Source organism: Gracilinanus agilis, chromosome 3, assembly GCF_016433145.1.
Source record: "Gracilinanus agilis isolate LMUSP501 chromosome 3, AgileGrace, whole genome shotgun sequence".
NCBI classification, from domain to species: domain Eukaryota; kingdom Metazoa; phylum Chordata; class Mammalia; order Didelphimorphia; family Didelphidae; genus Gracilinanus; species Gracilinanus agilis.
This window is the reverse complement of record NC_058132.1, coordinates 350,962,289-350,985,338: the sequence shown is the minus strand read 5'-3', so window position 1 is coordinate 350,985,338 and position 23,050 is coordinate 350,962,289. Positions and strand designations below refer to the sequence as shown.

General features: G+C 36.3%; 1 protein-coding gene across 1 annotated transcript in view; it reads left to right on the top strand.

Moving 5' to 3' along the window:
* The window catches only part of GAP43 (growth associated protein 43), a 60,675-nt gene extending 37,885 nt beyond the window's left edge, over positions 1-22,790 (top strand). The window contains exon 3 of the mRNA XM_044669177.1: positions 22,578-22,790. Coding sequence (XP_044525112.1) covers positions 22,578-22,666 — 89 coding nt within the window. The 3' untranslated portion in view covers positions 22,667-22,790. The remainder of the gene's footprint in view (positions 1-22,577) is intronic.
* Positions 22,791-23,050: the final 260 nt, after the last annotated feature.

The following is a 23,050-nucleotide window of genomic DNA, read 5'->3' as shown; positions in this document are numbered from 1 at the left end:
CTTTACCTTCTCTCTTAGAATCCATACAAGTATTAGTTCCAAGGCAGAAGAGTAGTAAGGGCTAGGCAATCAGGGTTAACTTACTTGCACAGGGTCATGCCACTTTTGAACCCAGAATTCCCCATTTTAGGCCTGGCTCTCAAACCACTGAGTGATCTACCTGCCCCAATCAATCAATTTTCATCTCATCAGTATGAAGATCAACTCCCTCAGTTACCTTTATCCTCTTATTGGAAGATGGAGCAGTAAACTCCTCTCAAATCCTTTTTTTTGTAGAGGAATCCAAACTCTCCAGATAACTCCATTTTCTATCAGTGACTCTATTTGGTTCAGACTTCGTAAATATCACCCACTAGTACATGAATCCTCCCTCCTCCTTACAGCTTCCTTTTGTGTACTGTTTTCCCCATAGTGGCCTATCAGCTTTTTGAAGGCAGAGAATGTCTTTCTTTTCCTTTCTTTTCCTGAGTTATTCCCCCAGTGGATAACTCAGTGCCTAGTATATAATAAATTCTTAATAACTGTTGGCTGAGTTGAATTGACTTCTTCAAGCAGATGCATCCACAATACAATGGAAGCCACACCACTATACACCTCCCCCCTGCACACAGAAAGCAACCCAAGAACACCAGAAAGACACCATAGACACACTATTTTTTGAAGAAGAATCCTTAACTGGTGCTGACATTTGTATGAGCAGACTCTTTCTTGCTCCTTCAATTATGATCAACTCTGAAACAGCTGTATGATTTGGCTAACCTTCAAAAACATCAGCAGGGAAGTCCTGCTTCTCCTTGCTCTTATTATTGACTGCAATCAGCCAGCCCTAGCATGGAAGAGAAGCTGTTGTATTCCTTTGGGTGATTGGCAGCAGCTGCTGCCTTCCCACCACTACAACTCAACTTATGTAGATTTTTTTTCAAGTAATGGAGGTGCTTAGTTAGCAGATTTTCCAAGTGTTATTGTGGTCTGGTATTGTACAGTAACTTGGAAAATAAATCCTCTATTAAATTCCCACCTGTGTTGGTGGACTCATCTTTCTTTGATCATTTTCTGTTTTTCCTTCTTGCTCTATTTTTTCTATATTACCAAAATATTTCCTGTATTACCCAATTTGGTTTAATTTAAGAAACTCATTTTTAGCATTTATCATGAATAAAACACTGTATACAGATTCTTGGAGAATCAAAGATGAAAAATGACATTGCCTTTGTCTTCACGGTCTTTATCCTCATATTCTACTGGTGAACCCAACAACATGTACAGAGTTAATTATAAAATAAGGCAGAGCGCATGGGAGACAAAGAGAAAAATCTAGATAAAGAACTCTAGGGCAATTTTAGGAGAGAGCCAGAAAATACTTTTAATTGGGAGATATGGGAAGGCTACATGTAGAAGATGATGCTTGAATTTTGAGGGAAAATAGGGATTCCATGAAGCAGATAAGGAATGAATGTGATACAGGTGAGGGCGACAGACAGCATAAAAGCACAGAGATGGAGTGTCATGTGTGAGGAAAGGTAAGGCCAGTTTGGCTGGACTATAAGATGAGTGGAAGGGAGTAATGTATGTTAAGATTAGAAAGGCATAAGGGAGCCAGGTCAGGAAAGGCTTAAATGGCATTTATATTTTATTTCAGAGGAGGTAGGGAGCCATTAGAGTTTATTAGGGGAGTAAGGTGTTTGGGTCAATAAATTAAGTAAATCACATTGATAATTATAAGGAGGATGGATTGGAGAGGGAAATATTTTGAGAGAAGACCAAATAATAGTCCATACCAATAATCCAGACAAGAGGTAATGAACATTTCAATTAAAGTGGTGTCTTTGTGAGTATGGAGAAGGGGATAGATGTGAGAGATGTCACAAAATCAGGGAGATAAAGTCGGTTGCTCTCACCTCCTTTGCCAATTGTGCATTTCCTTGATGCTACTCCTTGAATGAAGGTCATTGTTGAGGTCCATCATGTTGCCCTCTGGATTATCAACAAACTTACTTCTACAGAGATGATATTTTTCCAATACTCATGATCTAGGCACAGTTTCTAAAGAAAAATAGTGAGCTATGAGTTATAAATATGACTCATGGATAACTTGCTTTAATTTTAAAACCTAATATTCTTTGGGAACATACCAATAAGAAAAACTAGGAAACAATTGTTTTGCTCTAGTTGACATTAACCAAGATACTTGTGAGGTCTGAGTAAGTATCCAGCTTTCAACTGTCTTTTAATACCTATGCCAAAAAAGGGCAAGAGGGTCAAGAGTTTCACAAAATGACTTAAGGGATAGAAAGTAAATAAATGCAAGAAAGGCTAAGGATCAACTGTACTTCTGTCTTTAAGCAGTTGAAGAATAATAGTAGAGAGGATACTATAAAGATTGAAGAGTACTCCAGCTCCACTGTACATTGCAGCAGGATTATAGCTAAACAAACAGACCTACAAAGGGAGTGGATAGATTGAGTGTGCCAGTGCATCTGACCCAAGTTCTATATATGTCCATAGTTAGTCATAAGGAAAAACACTGATTGTAAATTTAATGAAACATGATACCACATCACGGAACCTGTGGAACCTGAGTCCATGAAGATTTTTTTTTAATTTGAATAATATTTTATCTTTTTTTTCACATTATCTTTATTTCCCAATATGGCCCTCCCCATCCCATCTATACAGTCATCTCTTTATAACAAAGAACAAAAAAAGGACAGAGGAAAAAAATATCCATTCAGCAAAACTAACCAATACACCAATTAAATCTGATGGGACAGTGTCACAACAGTTGAGTGCCCTGTGAAGATTGTTAAACAGACTGTTTGGACCATGTAACATGCAATGTTCCACATCAGTAATACCCCACCTCTAGAAAAAAAGGTGGAGAATACATTCTGACTTCTCTCTTTTTTAATTACCAAACATAGTCATTATAATTACTCTATACATATTCAAAGTGCAGTACAGATTCTGGAGTCAGGAAGATCTGAGTTCAAATCCAATCTCAGACACTTAATAATTGGGTGATCCTGGGAAAGTAATTTAACCTCTTCTGCCTCAGTTTCTTCAGCTGTAAAATTGAGATAATAAAAGCACCAACTTCTCAGGATTGTTGCCAGGATCAGACTTGGCATTCTGGGAAGAATAATGTTTTTGAATGCATAAAATAAAATCCATAAGATTACAAAGGAAAACAATTATGTTGACTATCAAAAATATTAAGAATAAACTTATGAAAACTAAATTTATAAGAAATAAAAAATACAGGTCCATAGACCCTCATTTAAGAACCTGTCCTGCATCATTGTCTTTACAGAGGTAGAGATCACTTATAAGACTACTTACCTCATGTGTTTCTGCAAAACCAATTAATGATTTTAGGCCACATATGACTCTATGAGGATTTTTTATTTTCTTTTAGAAAGGGGAAAAGGACACTGTTGGTAATCATGGGCTCATCAGCTTTCCTTTGATGCTCTAACATCATAATAGAACATATCATCAAGCAATCAATTCTCAGTCACTTAGAAAAAGCAAATAGCATTGTGGAGCAATCAGCAAGATTCAGTAGAGAATAATGGTGCCAGACCCATTTAATTTCTTTCTGTGGTATGGTCCTAGATATTGAAGGCAAAGAGAAAGCAATATATGGTATCTCTCTGAACTTCCTGTCACACTTGACCTTCAGAGGAGGAAGTCAAGATTATAGATTAAGAAGATATGATAAAGAGAGGAGGAAAAGAAGGGAGGGAGAGAATTTGAAACTGAAATTTAATAAAAACACATGTAATTGGAAAAACTAATTAAAAAAAGAAGATATGGTCAAAGGAATTCCATCCTTCCATGAGTTTCTTCCTAGCAGGAGGTGGAGGAGGAAGTCTATTCCTTTCATTGTACAGAGGAAAAAAGAATTGGAGAAACAGAGAGTTTGATCACATGCTCACTGTGATCACAACATTTTCTCAGTGTTAAAAATTAAGGTGTTTGGGGGCAGCTGGGTAGCTCAGTGGAGTGAGAGTCAGGCCTAGAGACAGGAGGTCCTAGGTTCAAACCCGGCCTCAGCCACTTCCCAGCTGTGTGACCCTGGGCAAGTCACTTGACCCCCATTGCCCACCCTTACCAATCTTCCACCTATGAGACAATACACCGAAGTACAAGGGTAAAAAAAAAATTAAGGTGTTTGGATTCAACATTGTCCCCCTGGAATGAAATGAGGGTAGGTTTGTGGGGGCCTAATAAACTACTTCAATAATTAGCTATATGATTTCATTATTTCACCCTGAGGACTTATGTCATATAGTACATTTTAATGAATTAAATAAATAAAGCATTTTTCATGTTCAAAGTGATGTACAAGCATTAACTAATTAGTTTTCATAACACTTCTGTGAGAAAGATATTATGGGATAATCAGTCATAATGGTAACTGACATTTACAGCAAGCCAGTACCATTTAGCCCAAATCCCCAAGCACACTTCTAAATTTACATTCCACTTTGCATCTCTTTGTGAACATATATCTTAGTAATTGATTTATTTATTGATTCTAAGTCTATTGATCCCCCACAGTGAGTTAGGCAATGAAGAACACTTAGAAGGGCCAGCCACTCAAAAGTAGAGCCCTTGTTCTCTTAGTATTCACATCTGAAATAAACTCAAAATATCTCTCTCCCAAGCACCACAGAAAACACTAAATGGATGTTAATGTTTTCCTTTCCTTTGTAAAAATGAATGAAATAGTGGTCGAGTTCAAATTTTATTACGAAAGTTACAATACTGAAACATTTTTAGGTACCTAGGTTTTCTTCTTTCCTCTATGGGTTTATAGGGTTTTGCACATCATTGTTTCCCATTTTGGGGGATGAAAACTTTGATTTGTCTTTTATTCAAGGTGCTGTTATTTGATTTTAGCTTATGTTAGGGTTCAGCTCATTAATATTATTCATTCTGGTTTTTGGTTCACAGTTTTGCTTTGTTCGAGTTTCTGATAAAAAGTTGTGTTTATCATTTTGACCCATACATGGAATAGAGGTTAACCTCTTTCCTCTTGTCATAATAGCTAATCTCTGCTAAAGCCTTTGGCATACAGCTGTGGCTTAAATTAAATGATTTTATTGAAGGAGAAGACTCAGAACAATGTAATAAATAAAGGTGCCAAAAGGGAACCCAAAGGGAATTAGAAATACAAAAATTACTTAAAAGTATTAACATATGCATATGTTAATACACATTATGCACATAGCCATATATTTGCATGTGTATATGTACATAAATTCAGATATATTAACCTTAGTACATAGGAATAACAGTACATAATTAAACCCAAATAATCCCATGCAACTCTCTATCTCTTAAATATGAACTATATGGAAAGATGAAACAACAGACTAAAGACAACTATCATATATATAATAAATAACACATGAAGGAAATAAATTGTGGGATGGCATATTTTGATTTGTAATCAGCCTCCCAATAGTTCTATCATTTGTTATGGAGAGCATATTTTTCAGCATGAATTGTGGGAACAGTGTAAGAAGATTCAGGGGTTTTCCATCAAGTTAGACTTTGGAAATGTCTGATCTATCTAGCTTGCAAGGTCTCTGAGTAGAAGCCCTAGTTTAGAAGTAGTCAGTCATGTAGCTTTCCCCTTACCCAGCATGAGAACTTAATCCAATTCCTCCCCAAATACTAAATGTCCTTCCAAGAAATTACTAATGCAGGAATTCCATGAGAAACTCTGTTAGATGGTTAAACATTGACATATTGAATTATCACCTATAGAAAACTCTGTATAGAACCCCAGAGGTAATCTACATCTATTGTCTGTATCTTGAAAATCATTACTAAACCACTGTCTATGCAAAAGGCTTACCTAAGCCCTTAGCCTACATAATTTTCCCTATAAATCCCATTAAATCCCCCAAATCATTAAATTTTGTCACCATCAGCATGAGGACCTTTGTGTCTGTCTGTAAGTCTGTTTTTTGACCCTCTTGATCCCAACTCCATTTCTCTTATCCTGATCTTCAACCCACAAATAACTTGACTGATACCTTACAATAAGTCCCTTTGGATTATCTTGGAAACTTGTTTTGCTGATAATAGTTTAGCCCTTCACTGTTGATCATTGTACAATATTTCTGTTTCTGTATCTACTGTTCTCTGGGTTCTGCCTAGTGCCTATGTCTTTAAGTCAGAAATCTCTCACTATATTCTACTTTTTGATGCCCCAAAAGAACTGATATTTTTGCCAATAGGCTTACTCACACCACACCCGACTCTACCTCTATTCACCTCAACTTATACTAGTGATATGCCTGGATTACATCAATGGGGAAGCATTTGTTTTTCAGAATATGTGCTATTTTAAGTAACACCTTCAATTAGAGTAACAAATCAGGAGTATGTGCATTTGTGTGCTCATGTGTATTCATGTATGTTTAAGCATTGAATGCATGAGAATTTTAGAGTCAAGTTCCACTTGTGTTTGGGAGATTTTTCAAAACCTAGAAAGGTTGAGAGTGATAAAATTAAGTAAGCACGATAATTTGGATTTTTTTGATATTTGTACTTGTTTTCCAATCAGGGAGAAGGAAAGATAATAGTTTTTTGTCAATAGATAAACATGTATATATTGTATTTGAATAACAAGACTATTTTAGATAATAGTAATAATAGTAATAACAAGACAAAGGACATCACCAGAGATATGGTAAGTTTCTTTTCTTGCTCTTTACTTATGAGAATTAGGTGATATCTTGTAGTTTGTCTATAAAAGCCTGACTTCTGGCCCTATAGTCATCACTAATTGGCTGAGATTCCAGGAAAGGTCACATTAAACTTGGTTCTCTGATCCATGGGGCGGAGATTGGTATGACAGTAGCCTACTGAGGGAAGCTCTGTGCCAGCATCTGTTGGATGGAGGGAAGATTGTTATTCCCTCCTGGGAGCAAAATAGCCTAAGAATGGCTGACCATTGGCCACACCTCATAGGCTGTATGTTAATGGAGTGCTGTTTTGATGGATGCACTCTCCTCCCCTTCCCATTTACCCACTATTGTGCTAATCTTTATTGTGAACAGGAATGTGAAGCAAAGTGTCATTGAGCAAGCTTTGAATAGACCATTGGTTAAAGGGAATGGAATTTTCTTCCACAACCCAGACCAACCTGAAATCTAGGCAAACACATGAAAAGCATGGCTAAGGTGAAGAAAACATATTCATCTTCTCCCTTTCCATCTAGGTGATCTGTGTTTCCTAGAAGCCAAAGCAAAAAGAAACTTTCTTTAACCCTTCATTGAGTTTTAGTTATTTAAAACCTGAATCCTAAAATTATTTAACTCAATTCTACCATTTTACAAATGGTCAAACTGATTCCATGAGAGATGAAATGACTTGCCATGCTAATAGCTCATTAGTGGCAGAACTTGGAACAGAAACCATGGCCCTTTTCACTGTGCCACTTTGTACCCAAATTTCCCTATCATGAAATTCTGATTTCTAAATTACCTAGATTCTGAAGAGAGCAATGGTGGTTATATCCAATAGGCTATTTCTTTTTATCTAGGTGCTCCATAAGTTTGAAAGCCTATGGGTCTCTATTCAAACATTATTAAAATGGTATTTTCTAGATCAATGCTTTCAAATTGCTTTTGAATATGACATCTTATAATGGTCATAAGAAGGAATTTCAACCTGGTGAAAATAATCCAACCTAGTAAGTAGAATTCTGGTCTAGGCTAAACAAGATAGTATTAAAGAGGATGATAGGCTGTATAAAACAAAAAAGACCGACATATGTTAGTCATTATAATGGAATATTTATTTGCATCCTTTTAATATTTGAGGGGACAGTATATATTATTTGGGTAAGACAAACACTTAAACATTTACAGACCTTCCAGACTGGTTGTGGGAATAGCCACAAAGTGATACCTGCTTCTTCTTAATCACTTCTGACAAGGCTACAGAGTTGGGTAGGTCCCAGAGGTAATGTTTTACTCGGAAATCCACTCAACCTAATTTCAGTAATGTGGGGGCACAGAAGGGCCTGGAGAGGAGCCGGTAAGCTGGGCTATTACAACAGGGTAAGCAATGTCAGCTGGGAATGCTGCCATCTCCCAAATTGCTGTCTGCCTGCCTGAGCTCTGGAGCAGCCGTAGCTACATATGTTCCCAATGCTTGCTCCCCATCAGAATTTACATACATGCTTTTGTCACTCCTTTGAGGAAACACAGAATGTAGAAAATAGGAAGGTACTATTTTTCAGTCTGTTTTAGGAGATACCAGAAATCAATTCTATCATGTGTTATTGGTTTTTTCCAGAGGCACCCTGAAAGGTGACCCCACGGTGGAGAATTTTAGAGGTTAGAGCTAGATTCTCATCCAGTTGGGTACAGAAATTACTTTTATTTCATTCTTCTCCATACAGTCTTTAAATATTAGGTAGCTTAGAATTTTGATGAGGATGTGGAATAAAGAACAGATTTATATATGTAGTACCTTAAATCTTGAATAATAATTTTGACCTGTTCAGATTCATACATAATTGTATTCATATTATATATATATATATATACACACACACACACACACACACATCTCACAGCATTGGTGAGTTTGGTGGCAACTCTATGATTCCTTTAAAATATTTTATTGGTGCATTTTGCCATCAATAAAACATAAAACATTATTCAAACATAATATATTGTTATATTTTGTTATATTGATCATTTCTGGACAAAACCTTCCTTCCCAACACATGCATACACAGATCCATGAAAATATTAAATATTTTTGACCATTAAGAAGAAAGTCAATTAAAATTGACTTCTACTAAAATGCCTCATCATAATTTTCCAGAGACCTTCAATTTTTCAAACAGTGATCCTATTAATCATCAGTATGGCAGTCCCTATTCATCTAGAAAGGCTTCAAATTTGGGTTTAGTGATGGACTTGTCATCTGAAAACTATGCTATTTGAATCTAGAGAGTCTTATAGCTAGGTTGACTTCAAGGTGATGGAATTTTCAGCTATTGTTTAGGATTTCCCATACTGTTAAAATCATGGATCCTTGAAGTATTGAGGTGGAACAATAGTTGCATGTTGAGGATGATGTCTTATTCATATTTTCTATAGACAGACTATAGACAAAGGTAACTAAATGCAACAAATTTCTCTCTCTCTCTCTCTCTCTCTCTCTCTCTCTCTCTCTCTCTCTCTCTCTCTCTGTCTGTCTGTCTCTCTCTCTCTCCCTCCCTCATCATGAGTGATTGATACCCATACCCTGAGTTGTTAGGTTTCACTCCTCATGAGCTCAGATAACTGATATATTTAATGAGAAACTCAAGGAAGTTGGTATGTCAGTTTTATAGACCAAACTCCTCTCGCATCATCTTGCCAATATTCTTTGTTGGTTGTAGGTCGACATCAAGGTGATGGAATTTTCAGCTACCTGTCTCTACCTGTTTCCCTGGAAGACCATTACTCTATCCTATGTGTTTTCATGATACTCATCTCTCTATCTTGTTCTTTCTTGTTTTTTTTCTCTCTCTGTTGTTCTCTTTCTCTGTGTCTGACTACCTGTCTCTCTCATTTTCTCTTTCTCTGTCTCACCCCACATAACCAATCAATTGCCAGATCTTAGAGTTTCAGTCTCTACAGCATTTCACATACTTTCTCTCTTGTCTTTACTTTAAGTCACTATCCTAGCTCAATCCCTCATCACATTTTCTCTTAGACTATCATAGGTAGCTTCTAACTTGGTCTCTTGGCCTCAAGTCTTTCCTGGTTCCAACCAAATAGCTTCCAAGGAGATTTTTCCTAAAACTCAGGTTTGATTCTGTCACATCTTTGTTCAATAAACACCACAACCAAATCTCTTTGTCTATAGAATAAAATATAAACTCCTATATTTTACATTTAAGTTTTCATAACTTGGTTTTTTTTAAACCCTTGTACTTCGGTGTATTGTCTCATAGGTGGAAGATTGGTAAGGGTGGGCAATGGGGGTCAAGTGACTTGCCCAGGGTCACACAGCTGGGAAGTGGCTGAGGCCGGGTTTGAACCTAGGACCTCCTGTCTCTAGGCCTGACTCTCACTCCACTGAGCTACCCAGCTGCCCTTCATAACTTGGTTTTAACCTACCTTTTCCATATTCTTACACATTTTCCTTCTCTTTGCACCTTGCAATAAAGTCATGCTGTCCTACTTGCTGTTCTGTACAATTAACACTCCATCTCTCATCTCCATGCCTTTGTACTGACTGGACTTATACATGGGATGATCCCTCTACTCCCATCTACCTCTTGGAATCTCTGGTTCCCTTCAAGACTCAGGTCAAGTGTCACCTTCCACATGAAACTTTTCCTGGTATTATCCTAGTGTCGCCTCAGCTGATAGGGTATTCTCTCCCCATATTGATGTGTTCATTTTCTACACATTATTCATATATGTTGTCTCTCCCATAGAATGTCAACTTGAGATTAGGGACTACCTAGAGTTCATTTTTTTATATCCAACACTTAGTATTCTTTCTGGTACATAGTAGATAGTTATTGATTGGTTTATTCTCAGGAAGTAGACAACAATTCTTTGCTATAAGTTATCAAAAGAACTAGTTTTTTAAAATAAGAGTTTGGGCTCATCTTTTTTCCACTCTTCAGTTTCAAAATAACAGAAGGCCTGCCCACTCCTGCATGATTACTACTAAATTCCTCATGAAACAAGTGTATGCTGTATGTAGTATTCTAGTAAAAAAGAAACTGGGTAGATAAAATCTACTCCCCAGGCTCATCTTCCCCAAGCTTGTCTTACCTCACTTCCCATTTTGCATGTGTACGTTGTGTGATGGAGGAGGAGAGGTAGAAAAAGGTGTGGTGTGGGACACAGAGGGCTCTCTGGGTTGGCACTTCAGTGGAACACTATGGGGAGAGGGAGCTCTGGTGCCTCCTGTGTACTCGAGGGCTTTGGTTGGCTTTGGTGCCTTGGTGGGCTTCAGATTCCAGGTTCCTGATTTGACTTAGGGTATTTTAGGTAGGTGATATTTTCTGTCTCCTTCCTACATTTCCTTCTTTTTACTTAATCTCCATTTTGATCAAAACTTAATTGTTAAAAGCTACTAACAAACTCGTGACTTGAGAGTTAATTTTATAGATGGGGACCACAATATGTTTTAAAATTAATATTACATTTAATATTTTACTTTCATTGTTACAAGACTGCCCAGCAATTTTCTCAGGAAGGTAGAAACAATATAAGAAACATGATCTACCAATTCAAGGAACAGTGGGAATGGGTCAGGACTGACATAACTAAACCCTTTTGATATGCTTTGATTTCCAGCTTTATTGGATCAAAACAAATGAAACTATTTCCTTTGGAATGGATGATTCCCTTAGTTTATACCATTCCTTCCAGTCCTTTGTATTGCCATAGCAGTTTCAAAGCTCTATCTTTTTAAAGTTTATTTTAGAATTGGCTCTTATAGATCAGTTGTATTTTTGGCTATAATTCTAGATTTTTATCTTTTCTGAGAATTTTTAAGGGAAATATGATAATACTAGAGGCTAGTAGTAAACTTTATTTCCTAAGGTTTTTGACCTAGTTAGTTGATGTTGTACTATTGGCCTGGTCCCAAGCCTACTTGAAGGCATTATAATTTCTGCCAAGTCTACCAAATAGTGCTCCTAAGTGTTATGGTCCTCTGAAGAGTACAAACATTGATTGACAATGTTAGAAGAATTGGAACTTTTGAGAACAGATAGACACCATTTAAAAATGAAAGGATTTTTCGATAAATATTTATTAAGTACCTTTTATGTGTAAGGTACTGGGGATATGGAGAAAAGAAAACAAAACGGCCACTGCCCTTAAGGAGGTTGTGCACTCTGGGGAAGATATATGTACACCAAAAAGTAAATGCAAAATATGGATAAACTAATTCAGAATAATTTCATGATTGAGAGAGTACAAATTCCTGGGAAGAAAGAAAGAAGTTAGAAATGGTCCCACGTAGAAGTGGCTCCTAAGGTTCATTGAAGGAAGCAGGGATTCTTAGTTGGAAGTGGGGAGATGACACATTCTAGTTGTGAGGAACCACTTGTTCAAATAGTAAACTGGCTGGTCTATTTGCCTAGAAGAGAGAGCAAAATATTGGGTGGGGGGAAGCTGGAAAGATTTCTAGAACCAGGTTATAAAAGGCTTTAAATGCCAGACTGAGGATTTTTGTATTTTATCTTAGGATGCCAATCTTGACTTTAAATGTCAAGCTAAAGAAGTATTTTTTTAAAATCTTATTTATTTTTAAAATCTTCTTATTTTTAAATATGAGTAGAATTTTATCTTCAGAGCAATATGGAAGTACTGAAGTTTCTTGAATGGAGAAGTAATATCATCAGATTTGTGCTCGAGGAAGATTATTTTGTTAACTGCGGGAAGATGGGTTAGCGAGGAGAGAGATTAGAACTAGTAAGTCCAGTTAGGAGCATGCTAAAATATTAGACTAGATATAATGATTCCCTAAACTAGGATGGTGACTGTGTATAAGTGGAGAGAAGAGGATGGATACAATGGATCTTGCAAAGGTAAGATTAACCATACTAGACAATTGATTGGATATGGATCCAAAGGGGAATGAAGCATTGATAATGATTCAAAATTGTGAACCCAAGTGACGTGAAAGTAGTATGCTCAATAAAAGTAAAAAAAAGTTTAAAGGAAGGGCAATTTAGGAGTGAGATAAATGAGTTATTTTTTCAATTTGTTGAGTGTAAGATATCTGAGGGACATCTAGGTAAAGATATCTAACAATTAATTGGAAAGGCAGTGCTAAAGTTCAGGAAGAAATCAGGGCTATATGTATGGATTTGAAACTTGTTTGCATAGATTTATTGTACTCATGAAAGAGTTTGAGATCACAAAAAAAGAAGATATAGAAAGAAGAGGAGATTTGACAACTAGGAAGTTTCTGGTAACCATCTGAAAAACCACCTCACCAGATATTGCTTCCATCCACCCCCTCCGCATCCCCAAGTCTACACTTGTGATTTTCGTGGGAAGGGAGCTCATGATGTAGAAATCATCATGGGAAATGGTGGTACTTTATCTGGAAGTTACAATCATTGAGATTTACTTGGGAGAACTGAGATGTTAAATAAACCATCCATTCACATAGCTAGTAAGAGGAAAGATTTGAATCCATGCCTTCTTGATTCCAAGGTTAACTTCTTAGACACTATCCCTAATGCCTATTTAATTCTTTTAAGAAAAATTTTGTTGTTTTTCAGTCATTTTCACTTATATTTGGCTCTTCTCGACCCCATTTGTGGTTTTCTTGGCAAAGAAAACCCTTCCAGGTCAAGGTCTGCAATGCAATACCTAAATCCAGTCTTTTAGTTTTTTATGTCTACCTCTAAAACCAGGAAGGTGTCAGAGATGATATTCTTTATCTATCTGTTTCCAATATAATAACCAAAGAGCTTTAATCCTATCAAAGAGCAATGTGACCATCTCCCATTGTCAGAATCAGGTTACTTTGATTAACTTTCCTCTGAAGTCACTACTTAACTCAAATTCATTTTCTACTGAAGGTTAAAGGTTACTCATTAGTAGTCCTGTATATTCTTTGATAGCATGTTTTTGTGATGTTTTAAAAATAAAGCTGAGGTTTTAAAGGGGCTCTACATTTTACTTCTTACAAATGTTTTAAACGTAATTTTAATAAAGAATGCTTACATTTTAAAAGAATTTCCTATAATGGTTTCTTAAAAGGTGAGTTTCAAGTTAAAATTATGCCACCCATTAAGTTATCATTTCTTAAATTATTTTTCTGAGTTCTTTTTCATCTATTACCATTGACCCAGGTACTAAGCTCCATGATTGAAACAGAAGGAAACTGAAAGAAAAGACAAAACTCAACAAAGTTTTCAAAGATTCTAGTAGAATGACTAATGGTTTCGTCTTTTCACAGTGCCTTAAACAGTTCCTTACATATAGTAGGTACTCAGTGTTTTTGAATTAAATAAAATTGATTTGAGTTGATAGAATTTACGGACTTTTTTCAATTTGTGAAAACCAGAAAATGTTCTTTCTTAATGTGATTTTGTTCTACAACCAGTCTGGCCTAAATGAGATATCTCATGCCATTAAACTTAATTTCAAAGAACAATTTTCTTTTCTTTACACTGAATATCATTCAGCAAGACATCAAAGGCTGATCTGATTCACTAGATCTTCTGTTTCAACGTGGTCTTTCCTATCCTGAGTTGCTTTCTTTTCCTTATCCCTCTACCTAAAAAATGATGCTGTCTGAACTTTTGTAATTATATATTTTAAAAACTTTAATATATACATTCATATACATTGAGTGATCTCAGTGTGAACCTCAATACAATTCTTTGAGGTAAATCAGATGAGAAATCATTTTTCACAAAAATCAACTGACTTTCTCAAAGTTATGCAATAAATTACAGGCTGAACTAGGAATAAACCTCACGTCTCCTGATACCTAATTAAGTGCTCTTTCTACCACAGTGTCCTTTTCCCTCTCCTTTTTTCCTTCCCTCTCCTTCATTCCTTCATTCCTTTGTTCCTTTGTTCCTTCCCTCCCTTTCCATATTTTTCCCCTCTCTAGTTTTCCTAATATTCCTTTTCTTTCCTCTCTTCACTTTTTGTTATCTTCATAGTGTGACTGTGTTTGATTTTCTAATTTAATATTTCATAAGAAGTATTTATAATCTGTCAAGTAATGTTCAAAGGTGTCATTCATTACCTCCAAAGAACTAATTCTTTGGATACAAATACCATAATCTAGTTAATAGAACTTAACTATTCTTTTTCCCAGTTTTATTTTACAGTATCTTCCTTGATGGGCAGCTAGATGGAGCAGTGGACAGAGTTACAAGTCTCAAGTCAACATGACTCATTTTTCTGAATTCAAATCTAGTATGAGATACTAAATAACGGGGCGACCCTGGGCAAGTCACTTAACCCTGTTTTCCTCAGTTTCTTTATCTGTAAAATAATCTGCTAGAGAAGGAAATGGCAAATCACTCTAATATCTTTGCCATGAAAACCCCAAATTGGGTCATGAAGAATCAGACATGACTGAAATGACTGAACAGTCACAAACTATTTGCTCCTGCTTCTAGGCTACTGACTCCATAATTATTTCAATCAAACAAGTATGTTAGTTCAGTCCAGAATTGTACTGCAATCAGATCATTATCATAGATCTGCCTGTTGCTTACTATCAACCAGATTTAACATTGAACCATAAAAATATAACATCATTTTTATGATACGTAGCCATAACAAATATTCATAATCTCTATTCTCCATGGAATAAAAAAGCTTTCAACACAATGAGACCTAGCAGAAGAAATAAAATCCTGTGCAAATAGGACAAAATTCATGACATCTTTGTTGGCCAGTCTGATCATTCATTCATTCATTCAGCAAGTATCAAATTTTATACAATACATGTATTGCATAAATGTATTGTATAAAATGTATCAAATTTTATACAATACATGGAAACATTTGCCTACTAATACTTTAAAAAAATAACCCTCCCTATAAAGAGCAGTTATTTTATCCCCCATACAACAATCAATAGAATATTAAATATAAAAATATCAGGATATCAATTTGTGTCATAAGCATTTCTAGTCGAACTGCATCAAAAGAGATGAGAATGATCTGTTCACAGAAACATCAATTATAATAATAAATCACCATGGCATGGTGGATAAAAAGAGCTTGCCTCCAAGTCAGGAATAACTAAGTTTACATATCACCTCTGATACATGTTTATTGCAAAACCCTAGTTAAAGTCCTTAATCTCCCAATGATTTAAGCAACTCATTAAGGTTCTAAATTGAGTTGCAAAACAGGTGCTGATCTTCATTGGTAGAGGAAGTTTTCTCACCAGGAAAGCTAAACCAATATAACTACATATCAGGATCAAAAATAAATAAAATTCCAGCTCAGATTTACTGATTTTAACATTTGCAAAGCAACATTTTCACAACTCATAAGGTATTGTAAAAAAAATCTTTATCTATCTATCTATCTATCTATCTATCTATCTATCTATCTATCTTTACAAGAAACATGCTCTGAGAGATGTGTCTGCTCCACAATCTAGTTCAGTAATATTGTAAAGTTGGTTCAAAAAAAAGGAACAAGTCATAATTTCTGAGAATAATATTAAATAAACACACATTCAACTCCTCTATTTTATCCTTTCTTCTCTTACTCCCTCCAAACTTTTGTCAGGGTCTGCTTTGCTAGTAAATTCCCTTAGAAGATTCCAAACAATTTCATTCAGACTCCACCAGAAAACCTAGGAGAGTCTCCTGGCAGGGGATTTAATGGTAGCATTAATTAGCATATAAGGTTTGTGCCTTTAAAAAGTTGTCCATTGGGAAATGGGAAGCAACAAAGGAAAGAGAGAGTTCCATTTTTTTGTACATTGGAAATAAGTTCTCCTAGTGAGAAAGTGTATGATTTTTAGATTTCTGATTTTTCTAGCATTTCCCTGCTCCTAGTGTGGAAATTGCTTTTGCCCAGGTGCACAGTACCATCTTCCCTTTAGCCAATGGTCCACAATCTTTTTGGCCCTGAGAGCCATAAATGCCTGAGGAAGGAGGAGGATGGAGGTGGAAGGTGCTGGAATCTGGGGGGCGGGGGGGCTGAAGGGCCCCCTAGGGCACATCCTGGGGCTCTGCTGGGACTGACTGGTCAGGAGGTGGAGCCAGATATGGCTCAAGAGCCATATATTGTCGACCCCTGCTTTAGGGTATCTATCATCTTGGAGAGTTGCCTGGGGTGCTAAGAAGTGAAGTGATTATTGAACTTGAACATGGGTTTTCCTAGTTCTAAAATCTGCCTTCTCTCTTTGCCACTCTGACTCAAAGGTCTGGAACAAAATGAGAGGGTAAATGGCAATTTGAAAATTGTGCACAGAGTCAATAACCCTCAGTTTATTTGGCCCAAATCTATGTTAAGTAATTGTCTGATATAAATCACTCAGGATCAGGCCAAATTGACTTATGAGACAATGAAATGCTTTTCTTCATCCTGGCTTGCAACTTCTGGCAATGTTAAAAAAATAAAAAGACCATCCCACCATAAAAATTATTGTAATATATTTGTGATATCCTGAAAGATATTACAGTCTACTTGCAGAGGGAAAACACATATATGGGAGGGTTTTGTTTGTTTGTTTCTGAATGACTACAGAGTAATATATCTGAGTTTAAAAGAATGCTAACAATATAAGAATCTCAACAATATATGGAATAAATCAGTGATTCATCAATCAGTTGATGTATAAGTATGTATTAAGTGCTTACTTATTAAATGCTAGATACTATGCCAAGTATTGGGAATGTAAATAAGGCAAAAACATGGCAGTTGGCCCCTGGCTACCCTTTTTCTAACAAGGGGGATAATATATACACCAATATGCAGTTTAAATGGAAGGCAGTCTCAAAAGACAAGCACTGGGTGAGCATAAAGCAAAGGAGGGTGAGAGAACTAAGTAAAGGGCTTTGTGGAAAGTAGGTTTTCAACTGAGCGTTGTAGGCAGAAGCAAGATATGAAGAGAGAAAGCATTCTAGGCATGAGCGACAGCCCATGGAAAGACCTTAAATCAGAATATGCAGTACCATATTCAAGGAACGATAGGAGTGGGAGAAAGAGGTTTTAAAATTTCATCTTATTAATAGTCCTTACATAGTCTTCTCTTTTACTCCCACCATACAGCATTTCTGCTCATGGATTATTTTATGTTTTTCCTTTGTTTCTTATTGGATAGACTTGTCTTCTGTCAAATCTCGTTGAGCTGGGGACAGCCTCATTCCCAGTCTTCAGCTTCTATTATCATTTGAGCCAATCTGACAGCTGTGCAAGAAGATGAATTTCATTTACAGTGTTCACATTTCATTTTTAACCCAAATTGTATTATCTATTAAATCTTCCATCTTATTTGATAAATGAAACCATTTTGAAACAACAAATCTATCCATCAAAGGATGAAAATGTGCTTCTATTGTATGTTCAAAAGCATGTAATTCAGGCTGTGAAGCCATTAAAAAAAATCTGAGAATATTTTCTCCAGGTGGATGATATTCATTTGATTATAGTTTCCTTTGGTAAATTGCTTTTTAAAACTTTCTCTAATCGAAGCCATCCTACGTGTTGCTACCAGATTAATCTTTCTAGGGAGGTGGAGCCAAGGTGGCAGAATGATAGGAAGGAATGTAACTGAGCTTCTCTACATAGACTCCTCTACACAGAGCTCCTAACAGATCGAGAAAATTCATGGGACTTAATCCTGATGGGTAAATCCAGAAACACAGATGTCTTTTTAAAACTCTTCAGATGATGTCACACTCTTGCTCAAAAATCTTTAATGGCTCCCTATTAAATATTCCTGAAGTCCAAGCCTCGTTGTCTTGAATTCAGTCCTCTCTACTCTCACCCAATTTCCTGTCTAGTTTTGTCTCACACTACTCCCACAATGTATATTCTACATACTAGTCAACTCTTCTCAAACATGCTCCAAACCCTTGCCAATGCACATTCAATTCCTCTCCTCAGAATGCTAACTTTACCCCATTTCCACCTGTCAAAATCCAAAGTAATTCTGCAAGTCCTAACTGAAATGCTACCTCTTCCATGAAGCTTCCTTGACTACCAACTAACCCTACCAACTAAGATCTCTCTTTCATTTGAACTAAAATACTTCTTTGTTCCCAGCAGTCCCCTTCTAGATTTTAAGCTCCCTGAGGATAGAGACAGGTTATGTTGCCCCCAACCATTAGAGTTCCATTATAGTATCTTAAATAAAAAAGGCACAGTATACTATTTAAAAATTCAGTAGTTGAATAAATGCTTCTTGCATATTTAAAAAATTTTTATTGTCACATCTTATACATATGGTTATAAAGTAAACAATTTGACTACCAACCAACTTTGTCCTGCTTAGAAGGGACATATGTAACCCAAGCTCCTTTAACGTTGGTCACTTTCTCCAGTAGATCACTATGTGTAGATATGAGTGATGCCAGAAATAACTAGGAGACCACAAAGCAAAATTTCAGTATAAGACTGTCAAGTGTGGACTGGCCAAGCCAGATCTGCTGAGATAGCTCCCAGGTGGTGAGCTGATTCTAGAGTTTATACATCTTTTATATTGAAAGTACTATGTTGCTCAAAATGAAAAAAAGCACCAACTGCCTTGTCCCACATTATTTTAAAACAACTTTTGGGGCCAGTTAGGTGACTCAACTAACTGGTTTTGAGAGCAATACCCAGAGAGGAGCGTTCAAATCTGACATTAGATACTTCCTAGTTTTGTGAACCCCGGCAGGTCACTTAACTCCCACCTCCTAGCCCTTACCGCATTTCTGCCTTGGAACCAATAAATAGTATTGATTCTAAAATGGAAGGTAAGGGTTTTAAAAAATATTAAGATTTTTTGCACATTTTGGCGTATGAAAACATATGTAGTAAACTAAGATAAAGTATATCTTTGATCTGATTTTGCAACTTATTGAAGTATGCATATTTTAAAGGAACATAGTTAAGTATAAAGCACAAACCTCTTTATACAGTATTTCAATGAAAGTACTATATTTCTTTAATGTTTCTGAAACTTCAATCAGTAGATTGAGTGTTTAATGAGCTGTGTTGTTCAATGATGCACTTGGGGAGTCTAAGGAATTGAAAGAAGCATAATTCATAGGCTCTCTCTTCAAAGAACTAAAAATCTTATTAGGGATACTAGATGCATATATATGAAGCAATTAGAGGACAACTTAAGACAGTGCATGATAAAATGTCAAATTGTATGATACAGCCCTGCCTCGATACAGAACTTCAGAGAGCTGGATGCCTCCAATGTTGGTCATTTTGCTCAGCCCAGAATAGAATTCAGGCTCAGGGGGAAAATGGCCCAAGCTTTGATGGTGTCATCAACATTCTAACTACTTTTCAACTTGTAGGGAAATTGGATCCACAGACTTACAGTTAAAAAGAAAAAAATGGAAAAAAAAAAGAGCAAGAAAAGTCTTTAATGGGACAGCTGTGCCTTAATGGGCTTTTGGATTAGTTCTAGAGATTGGATCTATGATTTCATTGGTATAGAGGTCTTCCAAGTATTGGAATTTCTTCTACTAATGCAAGACAGCATATTCTCTACAAATTACAGACTTTGAGAATCACTAAGAGTTAAAAATGATTAAGAGATTTAGCAAAGCTCACAAGAGTCAGGTCTTAAATTCAGGTTTTCCTGCCCTCCAACTAGACCAGTGGTTCCCAAACTTTTTTGGCCTACTGCCCCCTTTCCAGAAAAATTTTACTTAGCACCCCTGGAAATTAATTTTTAAAAATTGTAATAGCAATTAATAGGAAAGATAAATGCACCTGTGGCCATCACAGTCCCCCTGGATCGCTACAGCACCCACCAGGGGATGGTGGCGCCCACTTTGGGAATCACTGGATTAGACCATGTTGTTGGATTGAAGCTGTCATAAAGGAGGTTAAAATCACCCTTTTTTTCTGCAGAACTCAGGAGTGCCACATGCAGGTAGAAAGGAATATTTATTTTCTAAGGAGATACTTCAAATATATTATTGAAATATTCTATGTCAAGGAGCTAAAGAAGTTGGAGTGACTAGCATTTCCTCATGAGTAGGGAGCTAGATGGCTCAGTAGATAGAGTGCCAGGCCTGGAGTTAGGAAGATCTGAGTTCAAATCCAGCTTCAAATACTTACTGGCTGTGTGACCCTGAGCAAGCCCCTTAAACATGTTTGCCTCAGTTTTCTCATCTGGGAAATGACTTGGAGAAGAAAAATGGCAAACTACCTTAGTATCTTTGCCAAGAGAACAACAAAAGGGATGACAGTGAGTCAGATACAACTGAAAAATTACTAAACAATGTGACTGAAAATAAAAAAAAGATAAGAAAGAGTATTCAAAGGCACTAATTAATGTATTTAGTAAATTATGTGATATGAAATCAATTATCTGAGTCATTTAAAGACATTAAATATAAGTAAGTACATTCTAAAAAGACCTCTCATTCTTTTTTCCAACATTACACGTTGATGTAATTTTTAATAATTATTTTCTGACATTTTGTGACTCACGTTATCATCCTCCCTCCCACCCTTTCCCTGAGATGGCAGGTGATATAAGGATTGTATATGTTTTTTCATACAATACATATTTCCATATTTATCAAGTTGTGAAAGAAAGCACGTATCACTTACAGTAGCGGAAATTTATGGAGGAAATAAAACAAAAAATGGTATGTTTCAATCTGTATTCGTTCTATGGAAGTGGGTAACCTGTTTTGTCATGGGTCCCCTTGGCATTATCCTGGATCTTTGTATTGCTGATAATAGTTAAGTCATTTACAGTCGATCCTCTTATAGTATTGCTATTCTTCAGAGGATTTTCATGAGAGCCTTTAAAGAGAGTTTCAGTGGATATATAACTTTAGGTTGATTAAGATGATTTCATCTACTATAAATAAGCAACTGAATCCTCCTTTCTATTCCCACCGTCACAAATCAAGTATAAGACATCACAACCTTCTTTATGTACAGACGTATCATGATGCTTTCCCTCAGAACCTTTTAGTAATTCCCTATTCTGCCAAATAAAGTCTCAACTCATTAACTTGGCCTCCATGGTCCTCCACAATCTGGTACTACCTGATCTTTTATTCTTTTCTCATATTGTTCTTTAAGTGGTATCTCATACTACCCTCCATCTGTTCTGCACCACTATATTCAAGCTGCATTGGACTATCAGTGATCCCTAAGAGATATTCCTAAATGTCATGTCTTTTACATTCTTAAATATTCTTTAAGGTTTAGTTAAAATATCATGAATACTTTACTCAGAAGGTAGAAATTATTTTTTCTCCTTGAACCTTATACAGTACTTTAAATGTCACTTTAACATTTATTGTCTACCATTTTGTGTTATAGTTGTTTAACTATATGATGTGCCCCTTCCCCAGTCTTTCTCCTCTACTGGACCTTATATGCTTCATGCAGGAAAGTTTTCATGTAGAAGATGCATTTTCAGCCTGTGTACACATTTGTTAATGGTATCTATGATGATTAACTTTGAAAATTATAAAAAATATGATACAAATTTAAGCTATTATTGTTATTACTGTAGGATGGGTCGATTCAACCTTAAGAGAAAGCAGACACATAAGCTTTGTTACTCCTAAGTGTGATTTGATGTGTTGATAGCTTGTGTTCTAGGATTTGGAATGTGGGACTGACCATTAACTGTAGTGGTCATCTCTTCTCATCAGAGACCTAACCACCAAAATTACCCATTGAACTCATGAGTCAATTTTCACAGGTTAATAAATAATTATCCCAAAGTGACAAATTTCTAACAAAGGAACCAATTTTTGAGGCAAAAAATAACTCGTTTCCTTCTCAAGGAGGTATGGTTGAATTTGATCCTAAAAGTAACCAATGTGATAAGATGCTAATAACAACTATTTTCCTTTTTTTCTTCTTTTTTTTTTCCTTCCTCAGAAGCTGTAGAAGAAACCAAACCCATGGAAAGTGCCCAGCAGGAGGAGGAGAAAGGAGATGAGAGCAAGGCGGACCAAGAACATGCCTGAACCTTAAAGAAATGACTCCCTGCCTCCCTTTCCTCCCTCCTCCTGACCCCTGTCTCTCTGCACCCTATTCCCTACCTTACTCCTGAGTCCCCCTTCCTATCCTGCTCACATCTGTGGGCCTGTCTTCTCCCTCTACCCCCAGCAACCCTCTTTCTCTCTGTGTGGCAAACATTTAAAAAAAAAAAAAAGCAGGAAAGATCCCAAGTCAAACAGTGTGACTTAAACATTTCTTTGTTTCTTGGTGTTGTTATGGCGAGTTTTTTGGTAATGATGATCCAATCATTTGGGAAATTCTTGCACTGTATCCAAGTTTTTTGATCTGGTGCGTGTGGCCCTCTGGGAGTCCACACTCCCTCTCTCTCTGTTCAAAGTGTGTGTGCAATG